The sequence below is a fragment of the Fulmarus glacialis genome, unplaced genomic scaffold (assembly GCF_000690835.1).
Source record: "Fulmarus glacialis isolate BGI_N327 unplaced genomic scaffold, ASM69083v1 scaffold1811, whole genome shotgun sequence".
Taxonomy (NCBI): domain Eukaryota; kingdom Metazoa; phylum Chordata; class Aves; order Procellariiformes; family Procellariidae; genus Fulmarus; species Fulmarus glacialis.
This window is the reverse complement of record NW_009190729.1, coordinates 1,634-15,461: the sequence shown is the minus strand read 5'-3', so window position 1 is coordinate 15,461 and position 13,828 is coordinate 1,634. Positions and strand designations below refer to the sequence as shown.

At 45.0% G+C, this 13,828-nt stretch overlaps 1 protein-coding gene across 1 annotated transcript; it reads right to left on the bottom strand.

The window, feature by feature from the left end:
- Nucleotides 1-236: 236 nt before the first annotated feature.
- On the bottom strand, nt 237-12,357 carry EVA1A (eva-1 homolog A (C. elegans); the record flags this gene model as incomplete). The annotated part of the gene is made up of 3 exons (XM_009586334.1): nt 237-607; nt 8,007-8,180; nt 12,193-12,357. Coding segments are annotated over 3 exons (710 nt in total), but the record flags the coding sequence as incomplete, so codon positions are not given.
- Between the last annotated feature and the right edge of the window lie 1,471 nt (nt 12,358-13,828).

Genomic DNA, 13,828 nt, shown 5'->3' with positions numbered 1-13,828 from the left:
AAGTGAAGTTGGCAACCACCTCTGTTGTAACCAGAAAGTGTCCATGAAGAGGGGTGATAGCAATATGTCAGGGAGAAGAAGACGGGGAAAGCTTTATTGCTGTCCATCCACTGCTCCAGGTAGCACGCCTGAAAGGAAAAGGGGAGACACCCACGTAATATTCCTTCCCTCCCTCTTCTCTATCATGTGTGGAGGAGCCCCAGGGTGCAGGGCAGGACGGTTGGACTCCCCATCGCTTAGTAGTAACGGTTGAGGCTCCTGGTCCCTGGGATGTCCGGCTGGCCGTTCATCCAGATCTCCCGGATGATGCGCTCCCGCTCCTCCAGCCGCTGAGCTCGCTCCAGCTCCTCCGCCGAAGTGAAGACGTTCATGTTCAAAGTCCTCTCGAACCTGCGGTGCCTGCGGGCAGACAGGTCCGAAGTGGTGTCCGAATCGTCATCGCTGTCGCTGCTGTCGCTGTCGCTCTCCCGCTCCCGAGGAGGTTTTTTCACAGAGGAGCGTTTGCAGTCAGTTCGGCAGGACACCCTTAGCACCAGGGCCAGCAGGGTCAAGACGAGTCCAATGCACACTCCGGAGACAAAATACAGAGCAGCCCGCTCGGGGTTTTCTGAAAGGGGAAATAAAATGATTCTCGAGAACAACCCTTAAAAGAACAAAACACACACAGCCCCTCTGGGCACGTAGCAGCCACGGTCTCTGGAGGGGCAGGGTTTCTAATGGTTGCTTTTACTTCCAAGCCCTCCTTTGCCTCCTCTCCCCAGGGAAATCAGGAAAGGGAATTTAAACAGTGGATTTGCTGCCAAGGCATTTGCCCACATGCAGAATGTGGGTTCGCTGCAGTCGTGTCTTGAAGTTGTCTGGAAGGGGAAGGAGCAGCCCACAGAATTAAATGCTAATTTAATGGGGTTGACAGTAGGGTGCTGCACACCCAGCAGCAGCTAAGTGCATCCCTCTGTCACATCCATTATCATGGTACGAGGAATAAAGATGATTTACAAAGCCCTCTGAGCTGTGGCCCAGCTGAAATGGGAAGCCTTGCAGCATGGAAAAATGCATATTATTTATTCATAGGTTTCATTTGCTTATCTAAGGCAAGTGTGCTGGCTTTCTGCCCAGACCACCAAAACATATACCTGTGCTACACAAGTGTAGCTGGAGCCACTGCACTAGCAGGATTAATCCTACATAGCCACATTTCAGAGGTGATATAACAAGACTACAAAGGATCCACAATGCCTTTTAAACTAGGTCATCTATGTTTATTTACTACCTTTTTTTTTTTTTTTTTTGGTTCATGGGACTACTTAGAAGCGTAATTATGATAAATGTTGTTACTGCAATTCCCTGGGCTGAATCATCTCGGCATATTCCAGGTTTATAGGCACACTGAATGGGTGAAGGTGAAGCAAGCAGAAGTGTCAAGGCCAGCTCTACTCCGCTGTGTCTACTGGAGTCCTGAGTTCAAGGATGGAGTCAGTTCCTCAGATGAGTCTTATTCCCTTGAACTCAACGATGGAGCTGTAACAGTTTCCACCAGCTGAGAGCCTGACATTCGGCCGCGAAAGGGTACTAACTAAAAGGGTACGCTCTACCTTCACTTCCCCCCACTGTGCTTTTAGAAACTGCCCTCTCCAGCTGATTTCCTTAAAGCAAAGTTTGCAGAAGATGAACTGGAAACCATTTGGAGATACTCAAAAATCAACAGAACAAGACCCTGCTCTAATTTCAAAGCTGGCTCTAAATTTGAAGTTGGCAATGTTCTGAGTAAGGGGTTGGACCAGGTGACCCCTGAAGGCCTCTTCCAGACTAAATTATTCTCTGATTCTGTGGTCAGAGCCCCAACACTGACTTGTGCACTGTTCAAGGCAACACATAGTTCAATGCCTGGAGATGCTCATGGAACAGTTACAGAGATGAAACGACTTTGTGCTCTTCACTTCTCTCCCAAACGAATCTCAAAGGTGACTGACAAGTCAAGGCGGAGGAAGATGTCATGATAGTCTGAAAATTGGCTAATAAAACATGATACTGTTGCTAGAGTGGTTGGTGTGGATAGCATGGGGAAAAAACAGGCTGAAGAGAGACTACAGAAAGAGAGGGGAAAACTGCAGCAGATGCATTCAACAAGTCCAAAAAAAGAAAGAAGAGAGAAATGCAGCAGTAGTTGGAAAGTCGAGTGAGACCAAAGCCAGAGGTTTTAAGCTAAGATATTTTGACAAAAGCGAGACAGCCAAAATCCAAAGGTAAAAGAGAAGATACCAGAGCAGGCGTGAAGGGTGTGCCAGTGGCTCTTGCAGCAGTCTGGCTGAGTGAAATCCTGGCTCCAATGAAGCTAATGGCAAGTCTGAACTCAAGGGGCAGAACTCAAATTAAAACTGCAGCCCTGTTTGTGCAGTAGCAAAGCTGCTGCCCATCTGGTACTGTGTGGACAGTAAAGCAGCGGCCTAAATTTCAGAGATTTGAAAACCCCAGGAAAAGTAGAATCACTACCCGATAGTGCTTTTACCTCCATGTGCGATGTAACTCAGTAATTGCAAAGCTCCCTTTGCAAATAGGCCTAAGGAGGGCTCTGAAGACACCCAGAGCGTGGGAGTGTGAGAAGAACAAATGAGCAGGACTGATCTGTTTGTACTGGAAGATGCTTGGTCCAGTCTGCCTCCGCTCTGACAGGATTCCAGGCACACTTCCCTGAGCACCACAGTCCTGCACGCACATGGGCTTGATTTGGTTGCATTAGTTCCACTGCTCGCTCTTTTAAAGCAACTCATAAAAAAAACATAGATTGGAGCCTGAGACGCAGACATATACGGTTTCTCTTCCTCCGTTTTTCTCCGTGTTCTGCTTTTCCTTTGTCCTCCACACTCCTTTTTTCCATGCTACTGTATCCAGCTCATGAGCAAGCTGCACCTCAATTGCTACCTAAGCAAGCGTTTTTCATCCCCTGCTTGTGCTTGTATGTATAGCCCTTCATGCAGTGCAATGGCTGTAATTGAATCTTTGGGCTCCAGTGGCATTTATGAGCTCCTACAGCTACTCTGTCAACATCTGAGACACTGTCTGGACTTCCTCACTGAGCTGTAACCCCACATTCAACTGCAGTCTTGGCATTTATCATACGTACAATCCACTCGCACAGCAACATCTCTTTTTTTCACAGCAGAAAGAGCAACTTAAGCTAAAAACCACGGGCTCTGCTTTTTCTCAGTTGAAGTAGCCAAGTCAGCAATAGCCTAGATTTGGGGGTTTGACAGTTGACTAGTGATTTTGAGAGCCTCCTCCATTGCATGTTCTACTTGCAAAGACCAAAAAGGGGCATCCTCTTCAGCAAACGGATGCTCAGCATCTTCCAAAAACTCAAAGGTGGCTCAGATTCATCATACCAACACTGAAGCTCCTCAAAACTCTCATTAAATTTGAAAAAAAGCTCTTTAAAAGTGTATGGACATCAGTAGCAGGAGTTAACATAATTTTGATATGTATGCATGTGTGTGTGTGTACACCCATTAACACATGGATTTTGACCAGTGCAGCTTTTTCTTCCACTGCTGTGGATGACAGCTCAGAGCTATGTTTTTCTCCTAAACATCTAGCAGGACCCAGTTGCTGTCCATCTCTTTAGCTGGGGTTACCTTTCGCCTTCCTGGTATTTGTCTTTCTGGACTGAAAGCATTGATGAAAATGTCACTGATTCAAGCCTGAATTTAATCCATGCAGACAAAGATATATGCTCTTTATAACCCCCTAGACAAAAGCCACCATTTTCTAGGCGCTCAAACTGGCCAAAAATTGGAAACACATTTTATTTTGTTTTTCCAACCAAACCAGCAGCAATTACGGAGCCTGTTTCCTGAGGGCTAACAATCTGCTGGGAGCATCAGCCCAGACTGCCATTAATTCCCCAGGAAATGCCCCAGGCCAAGGTTGTTATTGCTATTATAATAAATTGTTTCAATAAATAAAAAACAATCTAGGCATTAACGCTGCTGGCTTCCTGTGATGGCTTCATGCATTCAGAAACCTCAGTGGGGAGGAAAATTTCAGAGGGCCCCTGTAAAAGGTTCAGCATTAAGCATGGCCAGACAAACAGTAGGAGCAATATCTTCCAGGGAATTTACAGTTAGCCCCACAGGCTGCCGAAATCCCCTGGTAGAACAGAGGAAGCTCTCCAGGAGCCTCTTATTAATAAGGCTCAGGCCAAGCAGTCTAAAAGTTGGAATGATCTCCCCTGGGTTGTTTTTTGGAAGCCCTTTGTTAATAACTTGGCAGCAAAGCTTTGCTTGTGAAAGAAGAATAAAACAGGGATTTGTGGAGGTTTCCCTCCAACTACTTCAGCCTGAATGCAACAACAAAACTGGAGTAAGTCCCCTGTCCAAAAGGAGGCACTGGAAGTGCTCTGATACAATTTGAATGTTTAATATTTATATAACCACGAGGGACAGTCCTGGTCTTGCTGGTAGACTGTGACTGCAAAGACAGTTCCAGTTGTCACTGAGACTGGCGAAGTCTTTCCAAACACTCAGACAGGTTTTGGAACAGGTCCATGACAAATAGCAGGTCTGAGGTTTGTAGGCAGAGATTGCATCTAATTAAAAACCTAATTCTGTAAAGAAAATCAGCTTTCAAATTAAGGGCATCTCTGAGACTTTTGCAAGACTGAACTCTACATAATATTCATTTGTTTGATCAGCTGATAAATTCACTCCTCGTTGACATTGTTCACTCTTTCTCCCTATTTCTGAAGAAATGTTGTTTTCAAGGTTCTGGGATAAGACTAACACCTAACTGGCTTTGATACTCCCAACCATGATGATAGCTGCAAACAGATTTGATGGTGAAAACGAAGACTCCTGCAAAGAGGCTTTGCTTCCTGCTATGCACTGATTTTTCACTCCTCGGTTGTCAATAGGAACGTTCCGAACTTTTATATGGGAACATCAGTCAAAAAGACGGTGGAAATGAGCACAGAAGCTTTCGCTTATATTGGCACTTCTCCCCCTGTGCACTGCAAGACTCTGCATGTGCGAGTGACTGAGCCTGCAGATTCTTCATCTGCAGCTGCCCACCCAAACCTGCCATTTTGTGCAGAAAATATGACCACCACTGAGCACAGAGGGGATCCCACTTATTTGTGGGTGCTCTCCCCAGGCTAAGAGACACCCCACAGCCAGGAAGCAGGAAAAGTAGTAGAATGGATCGTCCTTTCAAGCACGCATTTTACGCATGAAATATCAAGTGCCCGTAGCTTCTTTTTCCTGGAGTGGGTCTGAGGGTATACACCACCCTCTGCCCCAACAGAAAAAGCATCTTTATATGTTTCCCCTGCCTATTTACAATTTTCTCTTGCAAAGTCCTGTTTTGAGGTAACTCATCAGCACAGAAAAGCCCTGAATACAGCACTTTCAGTCTGCAGAGTTTACCTCAGGGACGTTTTTAGTGTCATAAAACAGAGCAGTTCCTGCACCAATGTTTCTTTTTGGCACCAAGGCTGTGGTCAGGAGCAGTGGGAAGATGTGTGAACCAGAACCAGCCCTCCCTGGCCGCCCAATACCCTGCGTCTCCTGAGCCACTATAATGGCTCCTCTATGGACATCAACAGCTGCTGTGGCTTAAGCCGCCTTCAGGACCCCAAACTCAGGCGAGCAAAAAAATTTCCAACTGTTCTGCTGCTCAAAATCTGCAATATGAAAAGGGATGGCTTTGCAGTGCTCTAGTTTTATGTAAATTATATTTGTGCCCTGCAACACAGCTTGCCTTTGAACTCATAATCTAAAACCTCTCCATATTCACATATAATAAAATAAATCATGCCAAATCCATCCTTTCCGCTAAAAGCAGAGGGCTAAATTGCACGCAGCAGATAAAGATGGTTTAGGGCATCTGCTGTTTCAATCCATGGGGCAGCCATCAATTATTTTTGTAATAAATAACAAACTGAACATGTATATCATTGAGACTAAAACCAATCTAACAGCCATGGTTAAAGGCACTGAAAAACATGAGCAACAAGCTCCTGAACACATCATTGGAAACCAAAGTCGTGAGGTCTGAGTTTTACCTATTTGACATCCAGTGGATGTGAACACATCACAAGGACACCACATCATGAGAGGGCAAGCGAATCCCACAGCAACAAGACAGTTAAAGCCGTCCTTATTTATTATTTGTGCTACAGTAAAATCTAGAGGCTCCTGCCAAGACTGACACCTTGTGAAGGGCATGAATCAAGGCCTTGTGCCCTACAAAACACATGCAGGGTCAAAGAGTTCTGCTGTGGTCAATGGAAGCAAAGTCCATGGGGCATCGTCAGCAGCCCTGAATCATAGTCCCAACTGTCCCCGACCATAAATCCTACAACATTCTGCTGCCCATTACTGTTCAGATGGGGAAAATAATATTAACAGCATTTTATTTTATAGTAAGGTTGGGACTGCAGGTATTTTCATGTCGAAAAATGGCGGCTGTAGGTAAGAGGAGGGAGAAGCGTGATAGACAGAAGACTCCTTTAAAGTTTGCTCTTTCTAATCTTTCCTTAGAGAAGCCCATGCAAGAAAAAATATATCCTACTCAGCTATCTTTTTTGAAGAACACTACTAATTCCACTTAAGCTGCCTGCTTCTTAAAGGTGTCATGAAAAGATGGATCCTGATGCCACCTTTCGACATGTAGAAGGGCAGAACTTTGGATTCATCATTCATGGTCCTTTTAGAAGGACCCTCTGCTAAATGTGCAGAAACACTCTTACTAATCTACTCAGTGATTCCTAAATGCAAAGCCCAAGTGAGTTGTTTCAAATCCAAATACTTGTCTGTAGCAGCGTGGTGGCATCTCAGCAAGAGGAAGAGAATGGCACCAAGAATGCATTAGTATTTAATGAATTAGCAAGACTGAATGGCACACAGACATGAAAAACCAGCTTACAAATATCAGAGTTTTAGTTATATAGACCTCAGTGCTCCAGAATAGCATAATTGCATTACAGTGGTGCTAGCAGACTGGCCACAGTACACAGAATTATTAACAGCATGTAGTAAAAGAGCAACACATTAATATTACTAGCAAGGTAATACTGCTTGGCAATAAGCATTGCAAGGTAATAAGGATACAAACCTTTCATTAAACAAATGGAGAACACCCATAAGAAAAAAGTGACCACAAACAGTATGTCCTGCCTCGGGAGGCTAGTTACGCAGAAAGCAGGGCCCTCCTTCTGGGGAAACCAGCAGAGATTGGCCTAAAATATGCTAAATTAGTGCATCCGATGCTATTCAGCCAGTGCTCCTCCTTTTTTTTGGGTTAGGTCCTCCAACTCTGCAGGCAATCCCTACTGCTGACAAGGTACCTCATGCAGTTGTGGGATGGGAAATATTTACACTATATCACCTGCCTCTGCTGTACTTTTTGCTATCAATGGTATTGACCCCAAGCACTCAGTAGGGCACACAATCTTTATTTCAACTTTTAAAGTGAATCCTAGCAGAAGACTGCTCCTCTGTTACTTGAAAGATACATGTGGGTGAGAGATAAACTGTGATCCAAGGAAATCTTACTCTAAACTAGATTTAAATATACAATTAAGCAGACTCTCAAGTTACTTCATCTTCACACTTCTACTGAAGATAAGCCAAATTCTCTGAAGCAGGGTAATGATCTGAGTGCTGCTTATTTTCCAAATTACAGGACAACGAGCTTGCCTCCCTAATGAGCCAGGCTTTGATCTCCAGGAAAATGGAGCATTAGGAATAACACCACATGTAAGATTACATTGTATTTAACTCCAGACGAGAGCAAATCCAGTGGAAAGCAGAGCACAATAAACCCTGTTATATATTGTCTGCTAGAGCTGCCCTGGTCAGGTCTTTCAAGGGAGAATTTGCCGAGAGACGAATGAAAAATATAAACAGTTCAAAGAGACAGATTTAACCTTAGGTGACTATGAAATGTGGGCTCAGTTGAGGGTCTACAAAGAGCTTGCAAGAGCCGAGAGAGATGGCAGCCGCAAGACCTACCTGTGATAAAGGCATACGCTGCTAGGATGTTGCTGAGCAGTGCCATCTCTGTGCTAACGCCCACAGGCTCCATGCTGCTGTTGAGCGCCGGCGGTTGTGTCTCATCCACAGGAAGCAGGAAGGGGATGTTGTCTAAAGGGTAGAAGGTGGCCGATCTCCCTTTCTTCTTCTCTGCTTTGAAACAGAAAGGGAATGAGGCATGAGGCACGTGCCCCAGCCCTACCCTGCCCTATCCCCACCAGGTCAGCATCTGATTCAGAAATCTGGAGACAACCAACAGCAAACCACCCAAATTTGCCCCTTTTTGGGGGGCAACTAAAGCTTCTCGGGTAGCTTCAGCTGAGCACATACCCTGTCTGCATCCAGGCAGCATCTTCTCTCCCCCGTCTCCTGCTCTTTCATGTCACCACTTAGACACACCCACCTACACTACAGCAAATATATAATCAGGTTTCTTTTCTCTTATGTAAATCAAAGGAGCCTTTATCAACAGTGGGTTCAGCTAAGCTTGTAATAAGGACTGGAAAACACAGGCAGAGCCGGCAACCCTCTGCCGGTGTCGCGCCGTAGTGATCCATCCACACCTGGCAAACAGACGTGCTTTCTCTCCAGCCTTCGCGGGGAAGGGCAGACCTGAGTTTATGACTTCCTTCAGAAGCCCACTCGTATTGTGTTTCACCCAGACACCATTTCCCCTTTGGAGAGGTGAGTGAACATGGGTTAATGATTTGATTTTATTTGTTGAAGACCGGAGCTAAGGAGGCAGCTAATTCCAGAAGGCTCAAAGAGACCCTTTCAGACCTTATCAGCTCACTGCTGAGTGCTCCCCACACCCTGATCTGCAGGCAGACACCCCCGCTAGTCACAAAACACTAATTGTTTTAAACACCTGAAAAAGTCGGTGCACAGGATCCAGCTCCATCATCCATGTGATTGTTTAACTGTAGCTATTTGAGCTTTTCAGTCGCCTTTCCCTGGGTGTCTGGTTCTGGCCAAAAGCAAGCATCGCACTGTAAAATCACAGACTTGCACCTGGCTTCCACTTATCTGCAAGTATTACATTCAGGAAGCTGTCAGGTCCATCTCCGGTAATGCCATCAGTCCCATGCAAGCAGAGGCACTCTGACAGCAGCCACGACGCAAGATTGTCTGTGTTCACTGGCTGCCTGATCCGTCTCCCTTCCCTGCAAACCCGGCAGCGTGAGATGTCACGTTCAGCTTCCCACTGTGCGTGCCAGGTAAGCGGCTCAGCCCAGGGAAGCAGTTACAGAAATTGAGGGGTGTCAAAGAGAACAGGTAATACTGGATGGAGAGGGACTGAGTGCACGAACGTGCACGCAGTGATGCCAACTCCTAATCTGCCTTGGAGGAGAAGCAGCGGGGATGGATGTCCAGGTGTGGCTGTTAGGGATCAGCCCCAAGGAATGCGGGCACAGTTGTATCTCTGCCACTGAATAGCTGCATGGCCTTGGGAAAGACACCCGTTACAAGCCACCAAGGTGTTAACGACTGGCCCTGAAGCACAGTTTTTAAACATGGGTGCCTGGGTGGCAGATCCAAAAGGGAAAAATATCCCAAGAACCTCTTTCGTTAGGAGAATAGAGCTCATCAAAGATCAGTTGTACAAATGGCGGCACTGGGGCACAGAGGGTCAAGGGTTTTGCAGGAAATCAATAGCAAAGTTTTGGAAAATCTTTTAATTCAGGTGTAGACACCAATGTGCCCTCTAATTTTTATTCTCCCTGACTGGTACATCTATGTCTGTACAAGCGGTTGGATTTTTCTCTACCACTGTTCCTGCAAAGAAATCCATGGAAGCAGGGTAAATTTTTCATTTCTAAAAACTGAACCTAAAAACTGGATACTTCAGAGCGTTTCAAGTAGCATTACGCATCTAAACTGAGGCAACTGAATCCTGCTATTAGTTGACAGACCCTAGAGAGTCATTCAGCTCTCCCCATAGCAGACACTTAAAACTTGATGTATTTGCTCATACCCAGACATCTAAGACACCCGAGGGTCAGGAGAACATCCACACAGAAATGGCAGGTCTGAGAAGGGATGTAGGGGAAACTCTCACCCTTCTAGGGCAGCATCTAGAAGCCTGGTGAATACCCCAGGTCATCTCAAATGACACATTTATATGGGGGTAACTGAATCCTGCCTGAGATGTCTATATACTGAGGTCTGGCTCTGAACTAGTTAATCTAAAATCCCTTTACAATCAATGAAAATGAAGGACACCACCAGGATATAATCTCATATATATTTCATAACCATACGTCTCGTCGTAAAAAGGACTGCTGAGTTAGGTGGCTCCAGGTTCCTGCTAGGTCTTTGAGAGTTTTCTACAGCTCTGCATTAAAGTCCAGTTAATGTGGCTGGACTGCAACTGCACAGAGCTGGTAGGGTAAGAACCCGGGGCCTCTGCACCATGCTCTCTCACTTGCCCAGTTCTGGGTTAGTGACAACCCACCTGCCCCTCACTGTCAATACATTCACGGGATCTCACTAGGACTAACGTTTAAATTATACTTGCAGTGGGGGCTTCCATGTGCATGTGCTAGATCAGCCAGGAAAGGCTCGGATGGACACCACTTCTCCTGGGTATGGGGCATCCCTTGTAAACCTGTGCAATAATGGTGTATTTAGGAGACAGAGTAAGGCATAACTCCTCTCATGTGAGATGTAGAAAGAATCTTTTTTTTTTTTTTTTTTACTTCTGACTTGTCCAAAGAACAGATGCAACCGAACAAGTTTTTAAATGAATACTTGTCTGCATACACTATACTCCAGCAAAGAGCACCACAAAACCACAAAACTGGTTTTGTCATCTGCAGGACTGTACAAGCACAGGCAGGGAAGACAGAAAATGACTGGAGTTATGCAGGAGGGAAAAAACAAACAAACACAATTTCACAAGGGCCATGTGTTGCTACGCTGTGTGGTTCCCTGGTCTGCCATTCATTCCAGGATCATACTAAAAGACATCCCCTTTCTTCCTTGCTAGATTTGAAGACCTTGTCTATGCCTACTACTGGTTTTCTCTTCACCACCCTTTCTTAGCTGTTCCCAGCCACTTGAACTGTTTCCCTGTGACTTTACACCAAAGCTGAGCAAAATTATTTCCGCAGTAAATTTGCCCAACGCCACAGTATAAGCATAGGAGAGGTTATTCATGATACCAGGCTGACTTTAGCAAATAGTTTTAATAAAAGAAATAAAACGGGAAGGGAGATTACAGAAATGTCCAAATATTTCCTTTTGCTATTTTCAAAACATTCTTTTAGCTTTTAATTTCAAAATGACATCTTTGTTTGAAAAGTGGTGCATATTTTAAAAATGAATGAATAAACAATGTGAAAACTAAACAGAAGGTGTCATTTGTAGAAGTGAAATGTTTAGATGAGTGAAAATGAGTTCAGGATTTTTTTTTTTCTTGCTTAAAAGAATCACACAGGCTAACTCAAAATTCTTTTCCTTGATAATTTTTCAGTAAGGCCTCCAAGCTGACAAATCTGTAATTGCCGACTCTTAATTATCTGTGGATTGACTATCTAAGCTGTGGATTAACTTTGCCAGGAGTGTAGCCAGAGACAAGGTAGCTCTGCCCATACCCACCCTAGAGCTGAATCTCTGGGAGCACAGGCTGGGAATTTCAGAAGTAATGTCATATACCACCTCCCGCGTGTTGGGAAACACAATGCAAAACCACCAACTAACCCAATACGTGCTCACCTGTGCTTTTCCTTTATTCATACACCATCCCTTCCTCCTACTCACCTATCCCTATAGATAGCTAAGATTTGACTTCATTCATATCTCTGACTTTGCATTTTATGAAAATAGCATCATATTTCAAAGCTCAGTTGAAAACTTCTCTGTCCCCTGTGAGGCAGATCTACTGTCTCTGCCCTGGTTTTTATTTTCTTTGTCACTGTATTAGACGGGTCTGCAAAGTAGTTCTGTGATGAGTTTTGACATGCATGGCCACGACTGCTATTTCAAGAAACCCAGTGTGAGTTTCACAGTTCACTTTAGTCCGTTGCTGGTCAGGCCTTGAAGCTTCTCTTTCTGGCTGTGACATGGATGGGGTTTGGGAACAATATAGAAACCCAGATAAGGGGAGATAGAAGGGAACTGTTACCACAACACAGTTAAGTTTGGGCCATACAGCCATAGCTACCTGGGAGAGCTCGCCCTATGTTGGAAGGAGAGACATCAGAAAGGAACACACCGTCCCCTATAACATTGGGATCAAAGACTCTTGGCCGCAGTGGAAAATGTGGCTTCTGAAATCCTTGGTAATTGGTTGGTCTTGGCTGGGTTTCATGCAGAAGCTTCTTGGGAACTGAAAGAGAGAAGTAAGAAGAGCACAGTTGTTAGAGTGAATTATTTCAGCTGGTCAGAACGAGAATTATCACATTATGCTATGGGATCAGCTGATACTTAATTATACCATGTGCAGCCCAAACAGACACTCATTTACCACTATGATGAATGCTCTCCAAATGCCAGCACAGAGATATTCAATGAGAGAACGCTGGAAACTATAAAGTGATTAAGATATTGTTTATTTACAATTAAGCTTTGAGCCTCGACTAAGGATCAGATTCAGACTTCTTATTTAGACACCCATCTTAGAAACTGAAATGCCTAGTAAGCCAGGCTTTGGCCTCAGCCCTAAGCTTCAGACTACTCCAGCTAGACACCTCTGTTCCTACCATGATAGCCGGCTGGGCAAGATGCCCCATAACAATGGGGACTATAGGGTATGCCTGAATCACTGCTTCTCTCCAGCCGTCAAATTGCTGGCTCAAGACTGCACATCAGAAGTTTCTGTCCACTCCAGATTCACAAAACCAGCCTCTGGAGGATGCTCTTCACGTGAAATCATAAAGCTTAAATCATCCACCACAGAAGTAAGAAACACCACCTGTAAGAAACCCTCCCCACCCTGTGAGATCCAAAATACACTGTTCCCCATTGGGCTTTAGGCTTTAAGTAAGCTGGGAAAGGTCCATTCTCCACTCCCATCATCCTGAGAAGGAGAGTAAAGACTCAGCTAATGCCTACTGCTCTCCATGTTTCGTCAGCCACAGCATTAGCAATACGCAGGCGAGGTAAGTTAATACGTGACAGTTTTGTCAGGACATCTATGGTCTCTTCTTTGGACCAAAGCATGCCTTAGTAAGAAGAGTATTTTCTCCTCCTTGATGTTGCAAGGCCAGCTCTTCAGCTGTACATCCAGGTAAAGAAATCAAAGTCGGTGTAGCTACCTCAGTGTACACCCACTGAAGGTGAATCCACACAGTAAATTCACTAATTTGCCCTGTAGGGACAAAGCAGCATGTCATTTACAGAGCTGAACCAGTTCTCTGCCTCAGCCACGGCCAACACCTGAGGCTATTTCAGAGCAAAGTGCTTTTCCATACAAAGAGAAGAAACACATATACAGGCCGTTCCGCTCAGAAATTAGAGGAATAGAGTGATGACAGACAAAAATAAAGAAATTAAAATTTCCAGAGGAGAAGAATATATTTTCCCCGTCAGTGACTGTATACTAATATATACATATACATGAAAGCACCATTTTGTCCCTGCAAACAAGACTTTAGTGTGTCAAAGACATAGGCTGTTGAGAATTAGGCACAAGTTCACTAGACACACAGAAATCCCAAGAGAAGATTTCTGGGATGCTCAGTTCTCCTTCCTCCAAGTCCAAGGGCAACGGCCTCTCCCGTCCCAAGCAGGCTGCCACCTCCTAGTGCCTCAGTTTCCCCACTGCTCCATTGCCGATCGTGCTATCTCTCATCTCCGCT